The sequence below is a fragment of the Erigeron canadensis genome, chromosome 5, assembly GCF_010389155.1.
Source record: "Erigeron canadensis isolate Cc75 chromosome 5, C_canadensis_v1, whole genome shotgun sequence".
In the NCBI taxonomy this organism is placed as follows: domain Eukaryota; kingdom Viridiplantae; phylum Streptophyta; class Magnoliopsida; order Asterales; family Asteraceae; genus Erigeron; species Erigeron canadensis.
The window spans coordinates 45,313,514-45,337,936 of record NC_057765.1 but is presented as its reverse complement, the minus strand read 5'-3'; the positions used below and the strand labels follow the sequence as shown (position 1 = coordinate 45,337,936).

Sequence of the window (24,423 nt, the reverse complement as noted above, 5' to 3'; positions counted from 1 at the left end):
TGTGATGGATGGATGAATAAATACAAAAAAAGGGGTCCCATGTCTCTGCATGGATTCACGTGCCGCGGTTATCACTTTGCCGTTTATTACACCCGGCCATTTTCTTCATACCAATTAAAAGGCCCCCTTTGCCCTCTTAATTAGCTCCTTTACGCTATCTCTAGTGTGTGTACTACATGAATTTTTTAATTTTTTTTTATATATATATCTCTACATACATATATACGAGTAATAATTTGATACTATACATAGGATTCTTAAAATGGATGGATCCGCTCGATCATCAACCATATATCAACGTGCCAGCACACAGTCCCACGTGTGTGGTTACCATGTGCACGTGCTGACCACTGATTGGGTTGGGTTATAGTACTGGATTTCCCCACTTTACTCACCCTTCCCCCACATACTGAACTAGATAGCGAGAACCATGGCCTACACGCGCGTACACAGAGACTCTCTCTCTCTCTCTGTGTCTGTCTTTACTTTACTACATACAGAGGACGGGACTGTCTGTCTGTCACTCAAGACAAAAGTAATTAAATAAAACCATGACATATATATATGATCATCGATCATATATAGGATTCATTCACATTATTATTAAAAGAGAGAAAAAAAGAAAGAAAGAAAAAGAGGGACTCATATAAAAACACCTATTATCTCCCAATCATATTTTTTGGTATCAAAAAGTGTAAGCCCCCATATTTATAATGGTATATATAATAGAGTAAAAAACGGACCCTCTGTCATTAATAATCTGATCGGGTTACCAAAATCATGGTCGGGATACCAGACGCCTATAAAAAAGGATTACTTTATAATTGTATTAATGTTTGATAGATGGAGTTATCATATTGTACGTTGTGGTTCATTGATATATTTTAACTTGTTCTTCTTCTACAAATCATATATATATATATATATATCCAATGAAATTAGTTATTATTAATTACATGTACAGTCACACATGCAGTAATTAAGTGTGGTTGTAAGTTAACAATTAGGAGTGATCCAGTTAAATTAATTAAGGGGGTTTTGGGCGCCACCGGCGTTTTGGTTTTTCAAGAATGTTTCACTACGTACACTAGCTAGCTAGATTTGTTTGTGTGTGTGTTATTATATATATAAGCTAGGCCGGTATACATAGAGAGAGATAGAGAGAGAGAGATCGAGTGATTCAGTACTACTGAAAAAGAAAACAGCTAGCCTTTCAATTTATACGCATTAAATTAAGTTATTAGGACGGAATTACGAGTATATTTATATATATATGAGAGTTGAGAGTGATTGATTCAAGTATCTAGGTAATTAAGATAGACAATAATTAAGCAGCAGGAGTAGTCATCCATCGATCGATCACTATGTTTAATGGAGGAGGAGGAGGTGTCCCATCATCATCATCAGTTGATCATCATCAGCAGCAGCAACAGCAATTTCACCAATTTATTACTAGTAGTAGTATAATATCATCATCATCATCAATAGCAGCTGCTGCGAGAATCATCATCCCAAATAATAATAATAATATGATGCCCCAAACAAATTCATCAATTGCAATTCATCAATCAAATTCTTCTTCTACTTGTACTACCTCCTCCTCCCCAGCAAACTTAAATAGTAGTAGTTGTAATTTTGTATCTTTTGATCATCCAGTCTTATTCCCACCTTATCTGCTTCCTCCTCAGCATCCACTAATTCCTACTACTACTACTACTACTAAAGAACAACAACATCAAGACCTTTTTCATCATCATCACCCCCCCGCCTCTAATCAATTGATTCTAAGACCACCACCGACACATCACCATCAGTACAATAATAATGATGATGAAATTAGGAATAATAATGGTGATCATCATGATATGATCATCAAGGAGCATCATCAGCTGGAGGCGGATGAAGATTCATGGTCGAATGATGAAGTCATACAACTTTTCAAGATCAAATCAACTACTACTACTACTGCTACTGATCATCATCAAAGTAGCCCTACTTGCAGCTGGTTTAGGCCGCCGCACCCGGATGATCATTTACACACATGGGACCATGTTTCCAGGTACGTCCCCTCCCTCCCCCCCCCCCCCCCCCCCCCCCCCCCCTCCTTATATATATTTAATTAAAGATGTACCATATATATCTGTGAATTTAATTTGGTGCATGATACAATTATATACTCGTAGTACAGTACTAATTAGCTAGTGATCCAAGGATGATTTGAATTCCTAGCTATATCTAGCTACCTAGCTAGTTGTATTTTATTATAATTATATGTCGGTAGTAATCATTTCACAATGATAGATATGGATCCTCGTTAATTAAAATTTGACAAATTCTTAATTCACAACTTAGTATAAGTCAAAGTAGTAGGATTATCTATCAACCACGCATCAAGTTAATGCTTAATTAATTTGCTTAGCTAACTAATTCTATCAGATTTTGAACGAATAAAATAGTTTATACATGAAAAAGAGAGAAAAATGAGTGGTAGTTGAGATTTGAGTAGGAAGAAAGAAATGTGTGTTTGAGATTTCTTCTAAGAGTATTATGATTAAGTGAGAGAAGTATTTTTCGATTTCACTTACTTAAAGTTGTATATCGTAGTAGATGATGATGGTGGAGTTACAAAAAACACATGGCCTAATTGGTCCTAAAATAAGAGGTGGTCCTAAAATAACTCACCCATATTAGCTAAGGATGTTTAAATTAGTGAATAAAAATAGGGGTATTTTAGGTATTTTAAATCATGATTTGAGATTTTCAAAAAGGAAAAATGTTTTATAAGATAGTATAGATATTTTCTACTTTGAAGTTACAAGTTTTTTTGTTTTTTTTTATACATACATTTAATAGTTTATTTTATCATGGCAGTGTCTAAACTGTCCGCATATACAACATGGGTCAAAATTTAGGTAGTTTTTAACGTTACGTATTTAAGTTGTCACAAATCCTTAATTTTAGTACTCAAAATTAAAAAATCTCTATTTTGATAATAAGGCTTTCAAATTCGTCTAACATGACTTTCATAACCCACTACAAGTTGGGACAATCTTATTTGAATGCCATGTAAATTAAATGCCATGCCAGCTTTCGGAAATCACCACCTTCAATAAATACAATCGTCCCCGACCAAACATCATTTTTTCCGACACATTCTGTCACACCCCCAAAATACGGGTCAACGGGTGGGGCGTGACTTCAATAATATCACAACACAAGAGTATAATGAACGACACTTAAATGTTGTCGTTTTGAAAACATGCATTTTATTAAACAATATTTATTCAAAGATCCAAAGGCATTACATGAAGTTAAAATAGTCTTGATTTGAAAACATTGAGAAAGACGTTTGATCTACAAATCCATATCCTTTAGCAAAAGTTGGAGCACTAGAAGGCATGGTGAGAAGGGTCTTTATTCAACAAGTACAAGCAACAACAAGTGGCAATCCGAGCATGACAACATCTAATCACCTGCAATACATACTAAATTGTGTCAACATAAAGTTGGTGAGTTCCTTAGGTTTTAATAAAACGTTTAGCCATGAACCACAAGCCATAAGTTAACCATTGCTTTACCACAATGAATGTAGCCATTGTTAAACAACAATGCTAGGAATGTAAGAAGTATACATCTATATAAGCTCATGATACGAAACTGACACGTTGTTATAGTTTGCCTCCCGGTACTTGTTCAAGGTACCGAATGTTTACAAATATGTGTCACCCGTTCGGCTCCCCGCCGTGTTTATGCCGGTGGGTGTGTCAACCCAAATAGCGCTATTCAACATATCCACGTTTAAATCCTAATTAACATATCATGATTGTGAGGACTTGTTGTGAACATAGTAACTTATAATAGCCTTGTATACCGTTGTGCATGTACTTGTGTTCATAAAAGTAAGAGTATGTATTGCAGCCCAAAATATATAAGTAAGATGGGGCTAAGGAGATCTCACCTTAAGAGGGTATGGATGGAGAAAAGAATGAGTCGATTAAGTATGACCTAAACAAGAAAATATAATTTATCTTAGTATAAATAGGTGGTGTTTGACCATTTTTAAAGGTTTTCATCACCCCAAAGCTTTATAAATAATATGGTTCAAAGTTTATTTAGTTGGTTATTGAGTTTATCATTTAAGAGTGACAAATACATGTAGATCTTATAAAAGTGTCTTGTATTATTTTCATCTCAAACATATATACATATATACATTATATTTATATGTACGTGTTGATGCCGACGAGACCATACATGACACCGGTTCCTATCAATTCAAGGATGTGGTGTATCGGGTAGGTATAATCGTTTGCATGGACACACTAGTGCACCCAAGACCTTACAATCTGTAGGTGTTTTCCCAAGTGCACTAGAGGAAACATATAAGTATAAACATATAAATACACATAAGAATGTTTTGGATCGTTACATACTTGTGCTCATACTCACGCGTGTGCAGTACAATTGTAGTTAAAGCGCACAAGTATGTATTAATATTAGTGTGTTATAATATAAGATGATTGATGGACATATTAACTATATACTTAAGATGTGAAACCATACAATCTGTTGGAGTTTCTTTCACATGCATAGATCCAAACAAAAGTATATATAATTAATTAATCTTCACTCATGTTAATAAGTCCAAGAGTTTACTTTACATTTCCTATTTTTCTTATGTTATCCAATCATTAGGTCCAACATTCTTTATCACATACAAACAAAGAACAAAGCATATACAAACAAAAGAATAAATCAACTTAGATCTTAACAAAGAATAAAAAAATAAACTTTTTGGTGATGAATCCCAATAAAAATAATTTATATTATACTAGTAATATAATAGTAACTAAATCCATCATTCTCTTGTCTTAAACAATGATTAAAGGTTTGAACCCAAAGGCCAAACATCAAGGATGCATAGACAAATCATTGAAGAGGATTTAGAAGATAAAATGAAAAGAAAATATATGGGTTTACACCCACAACAAAATCGGCCAGCCCCTTCATGGAGAAGAAGGGTGGTCTTTTCGAATCCTATATACCTTGTTCTTGCACTAGATTGAATCTAAGAGTTGTTTGCTTGTTGTAGATGATTAGGAAGTGATGTTTTATGGGTTTTGAGGGCTGTTTTCGGATCACACAAGAAAGAGAAGAAGAAGAAGAGTTTTTGCTTGCTAAATCTTATTATTAAGCATTAATCTTTCAAGCTTAGATGTTTAAATCACCATGGATTGTTATTAGGATGATATAAGGTTGTTTTGGTGGTGGTTTGTGGTGTTGAAGGGCGGCAGCCCTATTAGGGTGGTGGTGGCCGTGGGTTTGAGGGAGGGAGAGGGAGGAGGAATGTGTGTTTTTGGGTGTAAGAATAGGTTAGTATGTGTTTAGGGTTAGGATATAATAGTTTAGTGAGTTTATATAGTTAGGGTTAGTATGGGGAGGGGGTGAAGCTGAAATTTAGAGGTTTTGGAGGGCTTGAAGTGTAATTTAGTTTAATTATTTTAATTAGTTTAGTTAGTAGTAGAATTATTTAATTAGTAGGTTGATTTAAGGTACAGTATTTTAACATAAGGTTTATTATTATTATAACATAAGGTTATCAATATATTTATTAAACAAGATAATCATTTTCTTTTATCTAATTTCTCATTTGAAATCCATCTCACGCAAAGGTGGTCGAGTAAAAGCATATATACTAGTTAACGTTTTACCGATAAGTTACTTATACGCAAAAATCAACTAACACATAGTTTCATGTATGAGTCTAGATATATTTATATATATGAGTATATTCATATTCATTATTAATCATCATATAGTATGGTCAAAGAAAGTGGTTCCTCTCGAGTCAAACGGGCCTTGAATTTGCCGGATGTCACACATTCTATCGTTCATGTCAACTTTATGTCATTTTCAGGGGAAACACCATCGTTTCCCACAAACTCCATCTTTTTTCGGTTTGAATCTACCTTTTATGTCATTTGATAATTAGGATGGCAAATGACGAGGTTGAGTATGGTCCGAGTTTAAGTAATCTCAGACATGGACCCATTTTAAATTCCTCGTCCCAAATCTAAATTCGGAACTGACGGATCTCGTTTATTTGTTGCAAGATTGATCCCTGTGGTTTTTCTTATTTTAGCAATGGTGTCCATTTCCAAGTTCACTAGCAATAATGGCCATGTGAAGACTTGAGGACACTCGCTAACAGTTTTGTTAAAGAAGGAACCAATCTTGCAAAAAGTAGTCAAAATAAAGACCCCTGACCCCGATTGCTAAAATGGATAAATCACAAGGACCAATGTTGCAATTAGCTTAAAAAGAAAATAGAAAAAGGAGGTTAGGTAGAAGAGTGGTGGTAGTAAAATTAGGGTATTTACCTCAATTACCACGACTTACCCACCACCGAGTGAAGAAAGGAAAAGCGGCGGGGCAAAGACAGAGAGCAAATTCAACTGGCCGTGCTTCTTCTCGATCAACCGTAATATTTCCGTTGCACACTTTATATGTATAAATATATATATTGATTGATAGTGATTTTTTGGAGGGTAGTAATTAGATTTTTCAGGAATAATAATTTCATTCATTCATTTGTGTTGGAAGGAAGTTGAATGGACTGCCTGCCTTCAACTCAATTACTACTACTTGCTTTTTGTTCTTTGATTGATGATTGTGTTCTACTACGCACTGTGCTACTACTTTACTAAATTTAATTTATTTATTTTACATCTCGTTCACACTGGAGTGGACTGGAGTGGAGTAGTAAATTGCTGCAAATTAATTGCAAATATGAGCTTTTTTTTGGAAAGCTTATTTTCTGATAAATAATACTATAACAAATAATTTTGCTTCAATTTATTAACTCCTCACGTAAGCTTTGTTCAGGGTGTTGTTTATATATATATATTTCAGATTATCGTTTTTTGAGTTTTCAAAACGCCAATACAAACTCATTTTTTTGAGGTTATCAGCTTTTTGAGAAAAACAAAAAACTTGAGTTCAAATATGAGCTTTTTTTTGGATTTGTTGACCTTTCAATAAGCTGATAACCGAAGAAAATAAGCTGATCCCCCTAAATTTTTGGTGACATACATATAAATGTATGTATGCTGTAGTGTAATTCATTTAGTCTAAATGATGACAGAGTTATTTTTACAAGGATTCACCACCATCCATACATATGTGTGTCAGTCAGTCAGTGTGTGATAGATGCATATTTAGAGGACTGATAAAATTTTTGGTATAATGGTTGTTGGTACTACAGGAAGCTAGCCGAGATGGGGTATAAAAAAAGTGCAGAAAAATGCAAAGACAAGTTTGAAGAAGAAACTTGCAGGAGTTTTGGTGGTGGGTACAACAAAAACACCACCAGCAGCAGCAGCAGCTATTTGATTGCTGAAGAACTTGATGAACATCTCTACAGTAATAATAATGATACTCACGGCCAAAACTCTCACCCCCCTGTCCCCCCCATTCATAAATCACCTGATCATAATGTCATTGACCACGAACAAGTGCCACAAGTAGATGATGAAAAGGAGGGAGAAGGTGGAAATCTTGAAGCCCAGGGGCAAAAAGATCATTTTGACAAGGACCCACCTGCTGAGATAAGGGTTGAAACAACTCAAGATGATGATGATGATGAAGTGGCAAAAAAGAGCAAGAAGAGGAAGAGAAAGCACAAGAAGTTCAAGATGGTCAAAGGGTTGTGCGTCGAGTTGGTAAATAGAATGATGGTCCATCAGGAAGAAATGCACAGAAAGTTACTCCAAGACATGGCGATTTGGGATGAAGAGAAGATCAAGAGGGAAGAAGCCTGGAGGAATGAAGAATTGGACAGGCTTCAGAGGGAAATTCAAATCCGGGAACAGGAACATGAGATGGCAATAAATAGGCAATCTACCATCACAGAGTTCCTCAACAAGATCACATCTTTTGACCAAATCCCTTCTGATATAAACTTACAAGACCTTTATAATATTGCAACCAACATCGAGAGGCCAATACGTTTGAGCGGAACTACCAAAACATCTTCTGCGGAGAAGTTCACTGGAAACCGTAATCAGGATCATCAGAAAGATGACCTGGGGAAGAGATGGCCCCGAGATGAAGTTTTGGCATTAATAAACATGAGGAGCAAGGTGAACAGTGGTAATAGCGAGGAACATCAGGGCAATGACAAAGGCGGAGGTTCGTTATGGGAGAGGATTTCACAAGGGATGTCAGAGGTTGGATACCAAAGAAGTGCAAAGAGGTGTAAAGAGAAGTGGGAGAATATAAACAAGTATTTTAGGAAAACAAAAGATGCAAACAGGAAGAGGTCGTTGGATTCAAGAACCTGTCCGTATTACCATGAGTTAAACAAACTGTACAACCAAGAGAAGTTAGTGTCAGATGAGCCAGAAAATTGCCATAGACCCACTACTACACCACTAAACTAATGGGGCTCACCGACGATCAACGAAATAGAGGGTCAACTCTCTGTGCGGTTCAAGGAGAGGGGTAATGATTAGACTTTTTTAATGTTGGTGTGTCTTTTCGCTTTTATAGATAAGAGTACATTTTTGATGTTTATCCTGCATTATGTTAGCAAATTTTTGTTTGAATTATATTTTTGTTTGGTTGACATGAATTCTATGCCTCCTTCCAAGTAGCAGATTTGATTGATATGCAGTTATTTATATGATATTGTGGTGATCTTTCTTATCATCATCATGTAAGCGTCAATGGGGGTGACACCCTTGAGTCCTCCAAGAAGCAGCTGTATTTTAAACATCAAAATCTCTTGAACGTATGGAGGAAGAGGATGTTTTGTCCCACATGTTTTGAAGGTATATTAATTCTCATTCTTGATTTCATTATTAACTGGGCAAACTAGTATGCGACTCTTCCTTTAATTAGAGTAGATATACTTTTATTTTGGAAGTTCGGTCGCTTGGTATATAATTTATATGTATCAATATACATATAGCTATCAGTGTTTTTCACTGGTGATCAGAAAAATGTTGCTTATTGCCTCATTGTCAAGTCAAGGAGTACTACATTTGACTCTTGAAATTAAGTCAACATCTATATCATACTACCAGTATTTGGGACAGGGAAGGTTTGAACTACTTGAACATTGTTTACAACTTACAAGTCCTAATTCGATGGAAAACTAGATTAATGGGTCGCAATTCGATGAGTTTTGTACCTCAAAACTTGTTCCATTTAAATTAATTAGTTGGTCGATGCATCAATCTGCTTGTTGTAACAGGAAATGGATTTTAATTAAAGCTCTATGATGATGATGCGCCGCATGCTCTTCCATATGTTCATTAAAATGAAAGCTTCTTAATATAGTATGAATTCAATTACTACGGGCCAGGCTAATTAAGAAGATCCGAAGAAATTATATATCATGGATGATATGATGGTCTTCGTGGTTTTATGGGAGATGATAAATAGACCATTAGTTTTGATTAATACCATTTTGTACAAGTATCGTAGCAACGTGTATAAGTTAGTGATGTGTAAGTGTGGCAGCTTTGTCAAAAACTACGATACTATAATTATTTTCCGTTTGGTATATACTCATTAAATATATTATCTAATATTTTGTCTTTTTTTTTTAAGAAAAAAATGATTTGAACTACCAAAAATACTTATAAACTTTATTTATTAATTTAAACATCTCTACCTAATACACCTATAATAACCTTAAATCTCAATTACTTATTTTTTTCCTATCCTCAAATATCAACCACTCATTTTTCTTTTCTCCCTTGTCCATAAATCATTTTATTTATCTAATTCATTCAAAATCTTTTATCTCAAAAACTATATATCGATAAATTATAAAAATTGTATGGGTGTTCTTAAAATTTCATCTTGTTTTATTAGAGATGTCATTCAATATACTTTCGACGAATTTTTAAATCCGAGGGCAGAGCCTGTACGGCTAAGGCATTTGACTATCATACTCTATGACTTGACCTATTACCCCCACCATCTCACCGTCGTAACGCGCGTGCACTATCCCTCGTACATATAAATAGAAGTTGGTTATTTGTAAAATAGTTAAAGTTGGTTACTATAAAATAAATATTAAAATAAAACAAATAGAACAAAATCTTGACCCTTATATTATGATAAAATTGACGCACGAAAGTTCATGAAACACAAATTATATATATATATATCTATTTATATCATATTATATATTGATGCATGATAATTTTCATTATGTACGGTGATTTTCACAAAAAATAAACTTGTTATTTTATTTATTTTTAATTTATTATTTATTTTACTTTATCTAAAATCTATGTATATATATAGACCGTCCAAAAAAGACATGTATACCTATAGGTGTTTAGTTACATAGTCTCTGACTCATTGTCGTCGTAATATGAAAAAGGCTAAAAATGAATAATTATTCAATCTTCATCGATAGAATAGCTTGAGTTTTGGATATAAAATTGTATATCAATTGAGGATGATTACTATTATTTGCGTTTAATTAAAAGAAAATGTAGTTTTAAAATGCAAAATTTAAACACCCTAAAGTTTATAATTTCTCATATCTTTTCCCCAAAACACAGTCATAAAGTTATCAAAAGAGTTTGAGAACATAAAGTTGTTAGGTATCCAAGCTTAGATTTGGAACACTCATATATTATTTTATAATCCGTAAATTTCATGGTGCCCAAACATATATTCATTAATAAAAAAATATTAAAAAAATTTATACTCGTATGTAAGACTTTCATACATAAACTTAGGTGCCGGATAACTTTATATTCACTTTTTTTTTTTTTATCAAAATACCCTATCTGTATAGTCAAACATACAACAGTGAGGTTTATTTATTTATTTATTTTTTAAAAATTAACAGTGAGGGGTTACTTAAGGCTCTATCATATATCCCCTTTATTTATGGTGTACACAAATCAAATACTTTTTGCCCCAAATCTTGTATAGAAATTCCAAAATCACATATCTCACCCCCACCCCTCTTTTCTTTTCAATAACAATAAAAATAAAACTCAAAGGGGCTAACTACAAGGAGGTCCCTCTGCTCCCCTCCCTCCCCTCATACAAAGTGGTAACCTTTTCTTCACAAATATATCATCATCGCCTATCTTTTTTTATAAGAGTATTATATTTTTCCCCCAAAAATACACACTGTGAAATGTCTCTTCAACCCTCATATTCTCTCTCACTCTCTTCCATTTGCATTTACTGTGTGTGTTTTTAGAGAGAGAAAGGGCGGGGATTTCAAAAGGCTTTTAAAATTTTTTTCCTCCCTCTTTACATTTTAAAACCCTAAAATAACAAGTGCTATCACAATTACAAAATTCCTCACTTGGATCACTATCTTATATTTTTTGTCGAATACCCTTAAATCAATTTTGTTTATATTGTGTCGTAACACTTTATAGTTGAATGATATATTTAATATGATTTGTTATTATGTGGTCTGTCTAGATTGCTAAATGTACTTACTTGGGTAATTATCTCTTTTGGCTTAATTTTGTTATTATCATTATTTTATTTTGCAATTTTTGTTTTTGTGTTTGTGTTAGGGTTTCGAAAAATAATGGCTGGATGGTTAAATGTTACAGATGGGCCTGCATTAGATATACTAACAATACTAGAAGAGATTCATAAAAATGGTGATATTCATAATAAGTTTGGGCAAGTGTTTGATGAAATGGTTTCGACGTTTTTGAAAGAGATTTGTCATGTAAAATGTTTTAGGCCTTTTCCACCAATGCTCGGAGATGGGAAATCAGTTGATTTGTTGAGGCTTTATTTGTGTGTGAGAGACAAAGGTGGGTATCAAAGTGTGACTGAAAATGGGATCTGGGATTTGGTTGCTAAAGATATCGGCTGCGATTCTGATGCTTCCGCTAGCTTGAAAGTGGTTTACGTCAAGTATCTTGAGCTCTTGGAAGTTTGGTTTTGCAAAGTTGTTAAACATAAGGATACTCGGATGAAAGTTTTTGATCCTTTTTCGGATGCTGAGATGAAAGATTATACGGATGTCAAAGATTTGCAGAGCTGTGTTGGTTCCGTCGACGGATCAGATGCTAAAGATGGTGTGGTTATTGAGTCCGGTGAAGAAAATGAGCTGAGCCGGAAGAGGAAACGAGAACGTTATTTGCCATTGTTGGATTGGGTTAAAAGAGTGTCCAAAGATCCTTGTGATCCTGCAATTGGGTTGTTGCCCGAAAGGAATAAATGGAAGCTTTATGAAAGTGAATATGTGTGGAAGCAGGCTCTGACGGCTCGAGAGGCATTGCTTTTGAAACCTAGTTTGGATCCAAAGGCCAGACAAATTTGGAAGGTATATTCCATTATTCATATATATATATATGAATATTTCAACCTTAGTGCTCTATACTACTATATGATTCATATTCCAACTTTTTAAAATCCTGTTTATGCTCACACATGTACAATGGGATTGGGTTTGGGTGTGTCTATTACTTGCTATTGCCTGGTGTTCATTTCCATATCTATATCTTTGGATTATCTGCCAACTAGTTATTAGCTGAAACTAAAATTTCATATTCGTGGCAAGAAGTTCTTCCATCTCTCATTGTACCAACATGGGTTGGGCAACAGGTTAAACCGATCGGTTAGGCGGCTTGGGGTATAATTGGGTATATAGTTCTGGTCATCTGAATACACGTTGGGCAACTTTCCACCAATATCTCTTCGCTCATTATATTTAGCGTAGCAGAAATAAAATTTAACTCGCAGTGGTTCTTTTTATGTGCCCATTTGTAGTAGGAGAAGTTTGTTTATTTCCGATCCAAAACTGAGTAGGCATAAGTCCTTGTGTTATATTTCATTGTCTTCTTCTTTAATCGTGCTCAAATAAGCTATTCAGTAACTGACTTCATCCATGGGGTTGCATAGTTTGGTCTCAATTAATGACATCATTTAGACAAACATGGTCAGTTTGGTCAGTTTCAGAAACTTCTATTCAGAAGTTTTGTAATTGAGTTGGTTTCTTTTCTGTTGCTATATATTTAACTGTATAAAAACCAGTCTTTTCGGTTGAACCAAATCGTCAACATATATTAATATTAAATGTAAGTTATTGACAGGTGTTACTATACAGTCAAGGGCTTAGCTCAATGCTCAATTGTGTTTACATGTGACTTTCTCCTTTTCTTTTTAAGCTTTTTTTTTTTTTTTTTTAATTGTTTGCCTTATTTTGTTTTCATCCTTGTTAGTTTAGGAAAGCAAAAAGATGGTTGTGAGGGATTGTGTTTGTGTTACTAGTCTGCCTACTTTCGAGCTATCTATTTGATAAGTTATTTTTTTCTTCTTTGCTTCTGATGTCACCTGGATATTTTTCTGTGTTTCGTATTTTTGCTATATATTGTGTTACCAGTCTCCCTTATGTGTTCTGTATATTTGGCTTATTCTCCAGAAAGTATTTGTGCTCAACTAATGACAAATGTAGACCTTATTTATGTAATGAATTGTAGAACACTGATTTAAATCGAAAATATATAATATCAACAGTAATTTGCACTTCGTATCACTTGACTACATCTGTTCAGGCTAACACCAAAATGATTAATGTGACTTTAGACACATATTCAAACAAGTTAAGCACTAGTAACCCTTTTGAACTCTATTTTGATCTGCAGAAAAATCTGAGGATGCATCCGGCTATGTATGATGATCAAACAGCTACATCAAGATGTAGCCAAAGACTGATTTCTGCTAAAGAGACTCAACCAGTCATTCATTCGAGAAAATCCCTGGCTCAAGATTGTTCCGAGTCATCATCCACTGGGAGCCCAAGTGACCGAGAGGATGAAGATTGTTTCCGGGGTTACAATTTCAAACAAAAACGTACCCCTTTGGGCAGAAATTTTCAAGCAAAAGTTCCCGAGTGGATGGAAACAGCTTATGAACCTGAGGCAAAATGGCTCGGGACTCCGATTTGGCCTCTAGAAAAAACGGAAACAAGAAGTAGTCTAATCGAGCTAGAAAGAGTCGGAAAAGGAAGGCAAGATTCTTGTGGCTGTCAGTTTATGGGTTCTTCTGAATGTGTTAGATTTCATATATATGAGAAAGGAAACAGGATCAAACTTGAACTGGGGTCTGCTTTCTATAAATGGAAATTTGATGACATGGGTGAAAAAGTTGCTCTCACTTGGACTCCCAGCGAAGAAAAAATATTTGAGGATATAATTAAGGCAAATCCTGTGTCATTGGGGATAACCTTTTGGGATGATATTACGAGCCATTTTAAGAGCAAGAGCATGGCGGTTCTGGTTAGCTACTATTTCAATGTGTATCTTTTAAGGCGTAGGGCACACCAGAACCGATCTGATCCAAGCAACATTGATAGTGATGATGATGAACTTGAGAAATTTGGTAGTGAAGCAAGCAACAATGCTCCCGGATCCATCTTTTGCTCCCCTAAGAAGGTGCATCTTAATGTTAGATGATGATGATTACAAATGTGTCCCAGTAAGTTGATTGTTTTTTTCTTTAATTGTGAGGTTTTTGCTTTTTTCCTTCCTTTTTTTTCTTTTTATGGTTAAAGGAGATTTGATCCAATGGGTAGTCAAAAATGTTGAGTAAAACAGTAGGGTTCGGTTCAGTGTTCAAAGTTTCATGGATCATATGAATGTATATGGAAAAACCGAAAGAGTATATGGTGGTTTTGTTGATGTTTGTCAGTATGATGAATACACCATATTAAGTAGCATTTGCAATTGCAGGAGAGTGTACTAGTTGTAGCATTTTCACTTTTCAGGATTAAATCAATAAGTTTAAACATATAAAGACTGCAGTAAGTTAAGAAGTTCCCCCGCATTAAGGAAAATGATCAATCCTCTTAATTTATTAGCCTAAAAATACTCTTAATTCATAGGATGGTGACATGTGGAAAATCAAGGGGTGAAGTTAGGAAAGAGAATTAGTAAAATTCACATGTCACAATTATATAGTTTTAGGGAAAAAATTAGGCTAATATTTAGGAGAGTTAATTATTTTCTTTTTAGACTATATCATTCATAGTGATAATATTTTCAAATTTTAATGCTACTTCAATATTTTATGAATTTATAAAATTTACAACCAAGCATGCTTAATAACTACGTAAGTCATATGTTCGTCAGTTTGTAGACATTGTTTTCGGTCAACAAATTTATTTATGAATATGTAATTTTTTTTAAAACGAGTTAATTGTTAGATTACTCAGGAGTCAGGAGTGACATGAAAAAGAGTAACATGAACTCGAACTAGCCTTACATGCTACATCATTACCAACCCTGATAGATACCTTCAGGATTACCACATATATAAAAAAAATTCTAGAACAATACTTGAACCGAACACAAGGGAAACAACCCACCGCCTCATCTGAAAGCAAGTGGCCAAATTTGTCCAAATTTATTTCAATTTAGTTTTTCTATTTTTGTTAGATACAAATTAGCCTCTAAAAGCAGAAACCATTATAAGACTAGTTACCTTTCATTAACATACGTCATTACGAAAAGTAGAAAATGATAAACCAGCGGAACAATATATATTTTTAATTATCCATTTATTAAACAAAAATTGAGTTTGATTAGTTAGTTTGGGCGCCACATGATAACAAAGGGCGTAGAAGTGATAAATCTATAACATTATTTAGACATCTACAACTATGTTTGTTTTATACAGTTGTACACTGCGTAGTATAATATATACATTTGTTGTAGATAGCCAAAATATGTTGTAGATATATCAATTCTCTTTCATGAAATGAGCCGTTTAAAACATCATTTAATAGAATGATGAATATGAAACAACTAATAATAAATATATATATATACGAATGTATTTAGTGGATTTTGCAACTAGTTTCAAATGGACATGAAAAGAAAACCATGTGTGTAAACATAAAAATTTATGGCTTTCAAAAATTTGAGGTTTAAAGCTTCATTGAGATTTGTTTAAATAGATGAGAAAACATCTTCATAAATGTAAGGTTGGAAAACTTGTTCGGAAACAGATTGATGATGAGAGGAGTCAAAAAATTTTAAAAACTTAGATAGAAATCTTGAAAAATCCAAATTAATTTTATTATATAAAAAATTAAAAAATTTTGAAATGATATGTAATAAATTTTAAATTTATAGGGTGTTTGTGATTGTGTTTTTTAAAAATCCAGATTTACTAATTGCGTTTGTATAATGCAAATAATGAAAAAATGTGTTTGGCAAAATAAATGATTATCTATGTTTTAAGATTTAAACTTAATTGTTTAAAATCATAAACTTAAACCATTTTATTAAACGAGAGCAAGTACCCGCGCGTTGCGGCGGTGAGATGGTGAAGTGATACCTAGGTCATAGAGTATGATAGGTTATAGGAGTTGATATGTCATAGAGTATGATAGTCAAATGCCTTAGCCGTACGCGTTCCGCCCTCGGATTTAAAAACTTGTCGAAAGTATATCGAATGACATCTCTAATGAAAGAGCATGAAATTTTAAGAACAACCATACAATTTTTATAATTTATCGATGTACGGTTTTTGAGATCAAAGATTTTGAATGAATTGGAGGAATAAATGATTTATGGAGGAGAGAGAAAAAAGATGATTGATTGAGATTTGAAGAGAGAGAAATGACATTATAATTATTTTAGATAAATATATAATAGATAGGCGAGACATTTTGGGGAAGTACCTAAAATCAATATTGAAAATTTCAAGTTCAATATTGAAAATATAAGGAAAATCTGCTTTATAATATAGTATAGATTTATATTAAAGAGAAATTAACCAAAGTATTACAAGTCTTATCTATTAAAGAAAGGGAAATGGTTAACCAACTTAATAATAAAACGTAAAGCAAAATAGAGAGTAATTTGAATTTGAAAGTGAAAGTGAAAGCACCCCGCCACGCCATGTATCTACAATTTCGGTTGCCGCTTATTCTCTCCCTTTTCCCCCCTTTGAAAAAAAAAAAGAAAAAGAAAAAGTTATTTTTGTTGGTGATTAGAATATACTGTGAGTATTTTCTTTTCTTTTCTTGTGTGGACCTCAAAGACAACGCAGCCTGATTTCCTCTCAAGCAAGCAAGCAAGCAAGCAATCAATCAATCATTATTATTATTAGGTATAAAAATAGAATCTAAACCCTAAATAATATTCAGCAATCCATCGTTTGGAGGATTCTATTCAGCAATAGTGTTACATTATTATTACTCGTACGTTTCAATCTTCTTTTTGTGCAACAGGTTATATATTTTGTGAATGTGAATGAATGAGATGAATGATTCAGTGGGATACACACAAGCGGTAAATGTGGGGGAATCAGGCAGTAGTAGTGGGTACCCCTCCTCCCTCCCTCTCTTTTTACATTAACTTGAGCTATATATATATATCTATTCAAACAAACATTTGTTATTATTAAATGGAAATACTCAAACAATCATTATCATTGTTTAGTGCAGATGAATGTATTGCCTGTGACAACAATCCCCATTCTGCCAATCAGGTACTTCATTTTTGTTTATTCATTTTATATATATATAAAAAAAAGAAGTCTATTGTGTTGTCAAGGACAAATGTTTGGTCAATTATTAGCCTATAGTCGACACCGCTGACCGATTGACAATTAAATGCATTTTGCAATTCCACAATGAGCCTTAGCTGTTATTTATTTCGGTCCTCTTGTGTAGTTCGTGTGTGTGTGTTGTGCACTTGCTAATCCGTTTTTAGCTCCCACTAACTATATTCATAAATCTCATCTCTCAACTGTATTAGTATATGCTTGTGCACTGTCCGTGACTGAGACTACTGTATGTGCTTTCATGCCAGCTAGTAAAAGTTTCTTAGTAACTTATTTTTCTGATCCCACATGCGTTATTTCTCAGGGGATGGTCACTCCTGATTCACTGTTTCCTCCTTCTGGTATGTAAAATTTGTGCTTTTATAACCAAATTACTCCCCTTTTTTTCCCCCTTTTTTGAGGTAAAGACCTATCCAAAGTACTAATGATACCAAACAATTATTTCTGCTATTCTATCAGAGCCTCCCGACATAAAAAATTGGTTCTCAAGCTACGAAAATGAATCCCTTGTACTTGAAACAAATGATATTTTTGGATTCTCCGACCATCAAGATTCAGACGATCAACACTGTTTAAGGGGGGAGTGCACTTCAAGGGAGTTGGCCATCAAAGAGATGAACAACACTCCAAGCATGTTGAAACAAGTGAACGAGAGTCGGAACCAGGTACTTAATTCATATTCCCCCAATTAGTTTTCTTTTCTCCAAATATTATTGTTCAACAGTTTGCATCATCTTTTGTCATGACGTTTTTTCATTGAAGTTTGATTTTTTTTTTTTTTTTCTAAGTTTCTTTTGACAAGTTTCATTCTTCTTTCTTAGGATTCAGACTCTCCAGATTCTCCTCTCCTCACCCTTGGTACGCTCTCTGTACCAATTTTGTAATCTGATAAATTTGATGTTTTCTTCTAACCCAAATTGAAAGTATCAAACTTCTTCGTGTTTTATTAGTTGAATCACAACCTCCTGGCATTGAAAACTGGTTCCCAAGCTATGCATATGAATCTCCAGTACCTGATGATGATGTGGACAGATTCGTACTTTCTCCTATTTACAAAGAAAACATGGTTGTTGGCGATGGAAAGGTAATCAAAGAAGTTATGTATACAACATATAAGTGATGTTTTTTAGTATCCAGGCAAACCAAGTTAAAGAAAGTTAATAGGATTTATGTAGCTACTTGGAAAAAGCTGGTAATATTTGTTAGTTGACATTTATAACATTCTTGCCTTGTGTTTTTTGAAGAATTCCAAGTAGTAAACTAGTTCTAGTGTTTGATGTTGCAGCAAGTGAAGGAGGTGGAAAAAGCTGAAAACTTGGCACATGTTCCATCTGATGAGATGATTTGTCATCAGATGATAAAGGTGTGTCATACTGATAATGATTCAACAGAATGCTTGAAAGACTCAACTGAGTTACCTGATGAAGATGCTAATATGAACTCACCTAAATATGTTAATCAAATGTTGCCTGAAGCTATTTCCTTAGATGCAAATGGTGATGGAGATGGTTTTGTTTCAATCCAAAAAAACAAGAGCAAAATAGAAAATTACAACAACTCAATGCGTGGGGATCATCAAAAGAGAGCTTCTTCATATGTTAGTAAGACAAAGAAAGGTAATGAAAGTGCAGGAAGGAAGATATTGGGTGACGTAACAAACGTTGATGAGCATTCTGGAAAATGGAAATGTCCACAAAAGAGGAAGCCGGATATCGGTCCTCCATTGAAGCAGCTACGACTTGGAAAATGGTTTCATTATGCATAGGATGTAGCCCATACATCTTATGAGCTTCTTTCTTGTCGTTGTAACCTGTAGGACGATCTCAAATAATACTTTAATTTGCAATGCAGTATTTATATCTACATTGGTAAAGTCAAAAATTGTTAGACCCCTTTATATTTCAAACTTTACATTTTTCTCCCTTCACATATATTCAGTTTTTTGCTTTGTCAAGTAAAAGATTTTAATTAATTAAATTTTACATACTGGTTTGTAGTTTTATTAGAAAGTCATTTTTAGTTTCCTCAGTAGAGGTTCTTATGAAATTTCTCTCTCATTGCTTCATGTCTTATTTGTTTCCCTCCCTTTCTTCCAATGGAAATCCACCTTCAATAACAAGAAGAATCAAAAAAATATATAACCCACCCACCCACCCACCCACATTGTATTACATACACATTTTACTGCAATCTTGAAGAAGAAGAAAGAAATCAATCAATCATGGCTGCTGCCTCATACAATCGAACACTAATGGACTTGATGAAACTGTTAGTTATTTCTTTTCTCTTTTACTTCAATATTTCATCCCCTGTTATAGGGTTTAATCTTGTTGCTGGTTTCTTTAATTTTCTAATTTTCAGGTTGACTGCTGGTTACAATGTTGAGATAACTGATGATGACATGAACAACTTCGCTGTGCGTTTTCACGGACCTTCTGACAGTAAGTAACTAGATACCCTCTTTTCACAATTACATATCTTTGTGTTTGATTTCAAATTCAATGTTTTTGGTTTGTAATTTATGTATTTATATTGGGTGCGTCTGTTGGGGTTGGAAGCTATGTTGTTAATGGTTGAATAACGGTTATAACGGTCGACCACTGGTATTTGATATATCGGTTATAGCGGTTGTATAACGGTTATCATAATATTATGCTATATCTATATATATATGTAAAAATTACAAAATAATTAATACTTTATACTAATAGTAAACTTAAAAGTCAAGTGTAAAATTATTTGAAACAAGATAGATGAAATTCAAATCATTAGTTTTCAAAATCTTCCTCCGAATCCACATCAACCAAGTTATCCATTTGTTTCTCGAGATCTTCCACTTCAACACTAGTATCATCTTGATTGAAAAATTAGGGTTGGGACTTGTTTTTCTTCTTTACCTTATGTTAAAATATTAGATGGATCGCTGGACTATTCTTTAGTTAGTATGGACTATTAATAAAAAGGTATTTATTAGTTTTGGGCCCAAAAAATGGGAAAAGAAAAAAATCTGTAATAACACCGTTATAACCGAATTTTTTAAAAGCTAAATATCGGCACATACAAGTCTCTAGAACATAGAAAAGCAGGATGTCCATCACGCGTACGTGTCGGATGAACCAAAACTAATAAATACCTTTTTATTCAGGTTGTATATCACCTGAAGTGATATACAACCGTGGATGCACTAGGTACATTTTATCATTAGTTCGAATAATGACTTACCAGTTTGGTTTTTGATGTGAGATATATTGGTACAGTCATCTTTGACTTGTGATTTATTGTGTCTTATTTGAATTTTGAATAGTCCGTACAGGTGTTCTATATAGCTAACTGCTAGATGTGATTAATTTGGTTAAACAAGTTATGCATATTATCAAAAGCCATAGGCCGAATAACTAAGTTTGTGGTATCAAGTGCCTACCTAGATGGGCAAGCTGAATTAACTAGCAATTGAAATTTGAGTTTCACAAATCTATCAAACAATATTTGGTTAATTGTTCTAAGATAAAAGATTCACCAACTTTAAATAAACATGGGTAAAGCACATGTCTATAGTGTGAAAAAACTAAAGTTGTGTTCATTGTATGTAATGAACTTTCGAATTCTGTAAGTATTCAGGTATATTTGGCAACAAAAGCTACTTTCCTTTCACAATCCACTTTAATCAAATATAATAAGTATACGAGTCTCTTTTATTTTCTGATATATATATATATATATATATATATATATATATATATGAAGTAAAATAGTTGTCATTTTCTTTGCATTTTCAAAAAGCCAATTTATTAGCATACTTCTCTGCTTTTATGACTATCGTGTCTTATATATAACCCCCAACCCATTCATTTATCACACAAGAAGCAAGAAAGAAAAACCCACATACATACATTTTACTGAAATCTAGAAGCAGAAGAAAAGGAACAATGACTTCCCCAATGAAACGCAGAGAGATGGACTTGATGAATCTGTAAGTTCTCTAATTTCATTCATCTCTCATTTTTTTTCAATCAAGTTTTATATATCTTGTTTACTCATGTTGTTTTTATTGCTGACTTTGTACTTTTTAGGATGATGAATGATTACAAAGTTGAGATTCCCAACGATGATACTAGAGAGTTCTTTGTGCTTTTGCATGGACCTCGTGACAGTAACAAACTATCTTTCTCATTTTTATCAGTTTCTTGTATAATTTTTGCTCATATGTGCATCTCTTCTGAACATAATCTTGATCTTTGGGACTGTTTGGACATGCACTTTACTAGAATGTGATTATAATATACAATACAGTTAGTTGTTTTGAGATTTTTATGACACAATGAAAACTTATTACTGTCATCAATAGAACTAATATTATGCATTCATGAACAAGAATTTTGCTTAGATATCATTTATTTACTTACTCTGCAAGATTCTTGCACATTCTTGTTGCTTTTTCTTGAGAATGTTTTTTTGATTATGTTCTTTATATTTGTTCATCACTGCTGATGTTCTGAAATTGATTACTTTTGTGGTGGAATTGAGCTTGTTATTTTTTTTAATCTTAAGAGATTTAGATGTGTTGAAGTTCAAAGAAAATGCCGATACTATGTTAAATTGCTAGCATAAATATTAGTGTTGATTACATCATTTAATCTTCAAGCTATATAATATCATGTACTTAAGATATATAAATGTGCATCTCATTTTGGGAATTGGTGTGAGTTCTTTAAAAACTTTATACACAAACTTTACTTCTTAAATTGCGCAAATTTGTCGCGTTGAAAAGTCTGGTCTTTTCCGTTTCATCTTTATTTATTAATTTGTTTTCTTCCGACATTAGATGTACATGTCCTTTTATGCTTAAAGTGTGGTAAAGAAAGAAAGGGTCATGTTCACATGTTTGCTTATGAACTTCACGTTTTTCGTTATGTTTCACCTATAACGGATTAATGGGTCTAATGAGTTAAAGGACTCCTTACAAGAAACGGGTCAAATATGTCAAACAATACAAGTGTCTAAAATAGTAAAATCTACGATCTACTTTGGTTTGTTAAATCAATGATGGATTCGACTTTGGTTTTCAAACCAAACAGGTATAAGACCTTTGACAATAATTTATGTTCTATTCATTATCTTTATCATGAATAATTGAATCTGCAGGTCCTTACTGTGGAGGTGTATGGAAGGTAAGGGTTGAGCTTCCAAATGCTTACCCCTATTCTTCTCCATCTATTGGTTTCGTGAACAAAATTTACCATCCAAATATTGACTTTGCGTAAGTGATTTCCTGGTTGAGAGCAATCTATGAGTTTTCTTTCGTTTAAAATTGTAAGGATTTAAAAATTTGACAATTTGCGCATACATTGAATATTGGTCAGGTCCGGTACGGTGTGCTTAGATGTGATTAATCAGGCTTGGAGCGCGATGTTTGGTAAAAATCAGTTTCATCTTACTCCCTATCGCATGATAAATGAAATATTAAATTATAGTTACTTATCTGCCATTATCATTCATAATATTTTTTGATGAAGTTAGAAGTGGCAACACTGATGAAGGTCACTCAAAACTGATGATCTCTTATAGATGATAGATGCTGCATATGATTAATTTTTATAATCCAATAATAGTAAATTTTTAGTATATTATTCAGAAGATTGTATGACAGGTAACCTGTTAGTTAAAATATAACCCAAATCTTACCTGGAAAATTTACTTTAACCTGTTAGAGTTAAAACTTACTGGTAGTAGTTAATTATGCGGATGGGTGAATTTCAACAAATTTGACCTGTTTTTCAGCTATTTTTTTTTTAATATAGAGTATACATTACACCTGACCTGTTAGAGTTACCCAAATCGGACTCATTGGTTCATTAGTTAGACCTTAAAATATATTGGGTCGAAATTGCCACCTATGTCTAGCAAGCCTATATCTTGAATGCATAAAGCTTTTGAGTTTACCCATGTGACCCATTAGAAATAAGAGACTAACCAAATCAACCCGTTGATACATTATACAGTATTAAAAAAATGGGTCGAAATTCGTACCTCTTATAAAAACGTTTTTGTGTAAACCATATGCCAGGCAAATTTTTGCTGATGTGTGGGAGCATTGTTATAATGGTTTTGAACGATCATCAACTATTGTGTGGGTATTTGGATGCATAGTTATCTTAGTTTTACATTAAATGCTCTAAGAAAGAAAGTCAACTACTGATTTTGTAGTAAACAATAACTTACCTGCTTCTTACTTCTTTAGATGCAGTAATATATGCATTTAGGAACCTAGACATTTTACATACGAATAATCAAAATCAGGTTTTCAAAGGTTAACCTGATTGCAGTAAGTATGTATAAATAAATGTCTATGATTAGTATCACTACACCGAGGTCCCATCTTTCTTTTATACTTTGTATAAATTTATCTACAATATATATATATTGGTTTTATTTATTAAAGAAGATTTGGTGGCTTTAACAGACTTGAACCATGTATTTGAGATATTCCTTCCGCAACTTTTGATGGTACCAAATCCGTTAGATCCGTTGAATGAAGAGGCTGCTGAGTTTCTGTTGCGTGATAAAACGGCTTATGAAGAAAAAGTGAAAGGTAATAGGCGAACTTGAAGTCAGATAATAAATTCTCATTATTGAAACTGATTGATCTGTGTTGCATACTTGCATCATGATTTGGTCGCAAAGAGTACTGCGGGCGATATGCCAAGCCAGAAGATGTTGGTGTGGATCCATCAACTACTAGTAGTAGTGATGATGAGGAGGAGGAACCCCCAAGTGATGATGATCAGGCAACAACTACTTCGGCTTAATCAGCTGATCATATGTTTTGTACACACTAATTAAGCT

At 33.5% G+C, this 24,423-nt stretch overlaps 4 protein-coding genes across 6 annotated transcripts; all 4 read left to right on the top strand.

Annotated features, from left to right (window-relative positions):
* Positions 1-743: 743 nt before the first annotated feature.
* LOC122599086 (trihelix transcription factor GTL2-like) lies at positions 744-8,632 on the top strand. The gene is made up of 2 exons (XM_043771543.1): positions 744-2,059; positions 7,265-8,632. Exons 1-2 carry the CDS (start codon positions 1,365-1,367, stop codon positions 8,439-8,441), a joined length of 1,872 nt encoding a protein of 623 aa, XP_043627478.1. The 5' UTR covers positions 744-1,364; the 3' UTR covers positions 8,442-8,632.
* Positions 8,633-11,544: 2,912 nt separating this feature from the next.
* Positions 11,545-14,732, top strand: LOC122600538 (AT-rich interactive domain-containing protein 1). Its single transcript, XM_043773268.1, has 2 exons — positions 11,545-12,331; positions 13,653-14,732. The coding sequence occupies exons 1-2, from the start codon at positions 11,582-11,584 to the stop codon at positions 14,460-14,462; spliced, it is 1,560 nt and encodes a 519-aa protein (XP_043629203.1). The 5' UTR covers positions 11,545-11,581; the 3' UTR covers positions 14,463-14,732.
* A 2,254-nt stretch (positions 14,733-16,986) lies between these two features.
* LOC122602258 lies at positions 16,987-19,443 on the top strand. 3 transcript variants are annotated; one of them, XM_043774967.1, is made up of 8 exons: positions 16,987-17,124; positions 17,246-17,338; positions 17,462-17,505; positions 17,885-17,921; positions 18,040-18,245; positions 18,402-18,438; positions 18,531-18,664; positions 18,866-19,443. In XM_043774967.1, the coding sequence occupies exons 2-8, from the start codon at positions 17,311-17,313 to the stop codon at positions 19,343-19,345; spliced, it is 966 nt and encodes a 321-aa protein (XP_043630902.1). In that variant the 5' UTR covers positions 16,987-17,124; positions 17,246-17,310; the 3' UTR covers positions 19,346-19,443. The 3 variants fall into 3 exon arrangements, with proteins under 3 accessions (XP_043630902.1, XP_043630901.1, XP_043630900.1); XM_043774966.1 differs by lacking the exon at positions 16,987-17,124 and having other exon boundaries at positions 17,204-17,338; XM_043774965.1 differs by lacking the exon at positions 16,987-17,124 and having other exon boundaries at positions 17,204-17,338; positions 17,457-17,505.
* Positions 19,444-21,497: 2,054 nt separating this feature from the next.
* On the top strand, positions 21,498-24,417 carry LOC122601999 (ubiquitin-conjugating enzyme E2-23 kDa). The gene is made up of 6 exons (XM_043774736.1): positions 21,498-21,550; positions 21,651-21,730; positions 22,723-22,837; positions 22,941-22,993; positions 24,041-24,169; positions 24,262-24,417. Exons 1-6 carry the CDS (start codon positions 21,507-21,509, stop codon positions 24,384-24,386), a joined length of 546 nt encoding a protein of 181 aa, XP_043630671.1. The 5' UTR covers positions 21,498-21,506; the 3' UTR covers positions 24,387-24,417.
* Positions 24,418-24,423: the final 6 nt, after the last annotated feature.

Coding starts and splice junctions, on each gene's coding strand:
- LOC122599086 (XM_043771543.1), top strand. CDS start 1,365: ATGTTTAATGGAGGAGGAGGAGGTGTCCCATCATCATCATCAGTTGAT. Junction 2,060..7,264: donor ACATGGGACCATGTTTCCAG/GTACGTCCCCTC, acceptor TTGGTACTACAG/GAAGCTAGCCGAGATGGGGT.
- LOC122600538 (XM_043773268.1), top strand. CDS start 11,582: ATGGCTGGATGGTTAAATGTTACAGATGGGCCTGCATTAGATATACTA. Junction 12,332..13,652: donor AGGCCAGACAAATTTGGAAG/GTATATTCCATT, acceptor TTTGATCTGCAG/AAAAATCTGAGGATGCATCC.
- LOC122602258 (XM_043774965.1), top strand. CDS start 17,268: ATGAATGAGATGAATGATTCAGTGGGATACACACAAGCGGTAAATGTG. Junction 17,922..18,039: donor TTCACTGTTTCCTCCTTCTG/GTATGTAAAATT, acceptor CTATTCTATCAG/AGCCTCCCGACATAAAAAAT. Junction 18,246..18,401: donor TGAACGAGAGTCGGAACCAG/GTACTTAATTCA, acceptor CTTCTTTCTTAG/GATTCAGACTCTCCAGATTC.
- LOC122601999 (XM_043774736.1), top strand. CDS start 21,507: ATGACTTCCCCAATGAAACGCAGAGAGATGGACTTGATGAATCT. Junction 21,551..21,650: donor GAGATGGACTTGATGAATCT/GTAAGTTCTCTA, acceptor TGTACTTTTTAG/GATGATGAATGATTACAAAG. Junction 22,994..24,040: donor GGCTTGGAGCGCGATGTTTG/GTAAAAATCAGT, acceptor TGGCTTTAACAG/ACTTGAACCATGTATTTGAG.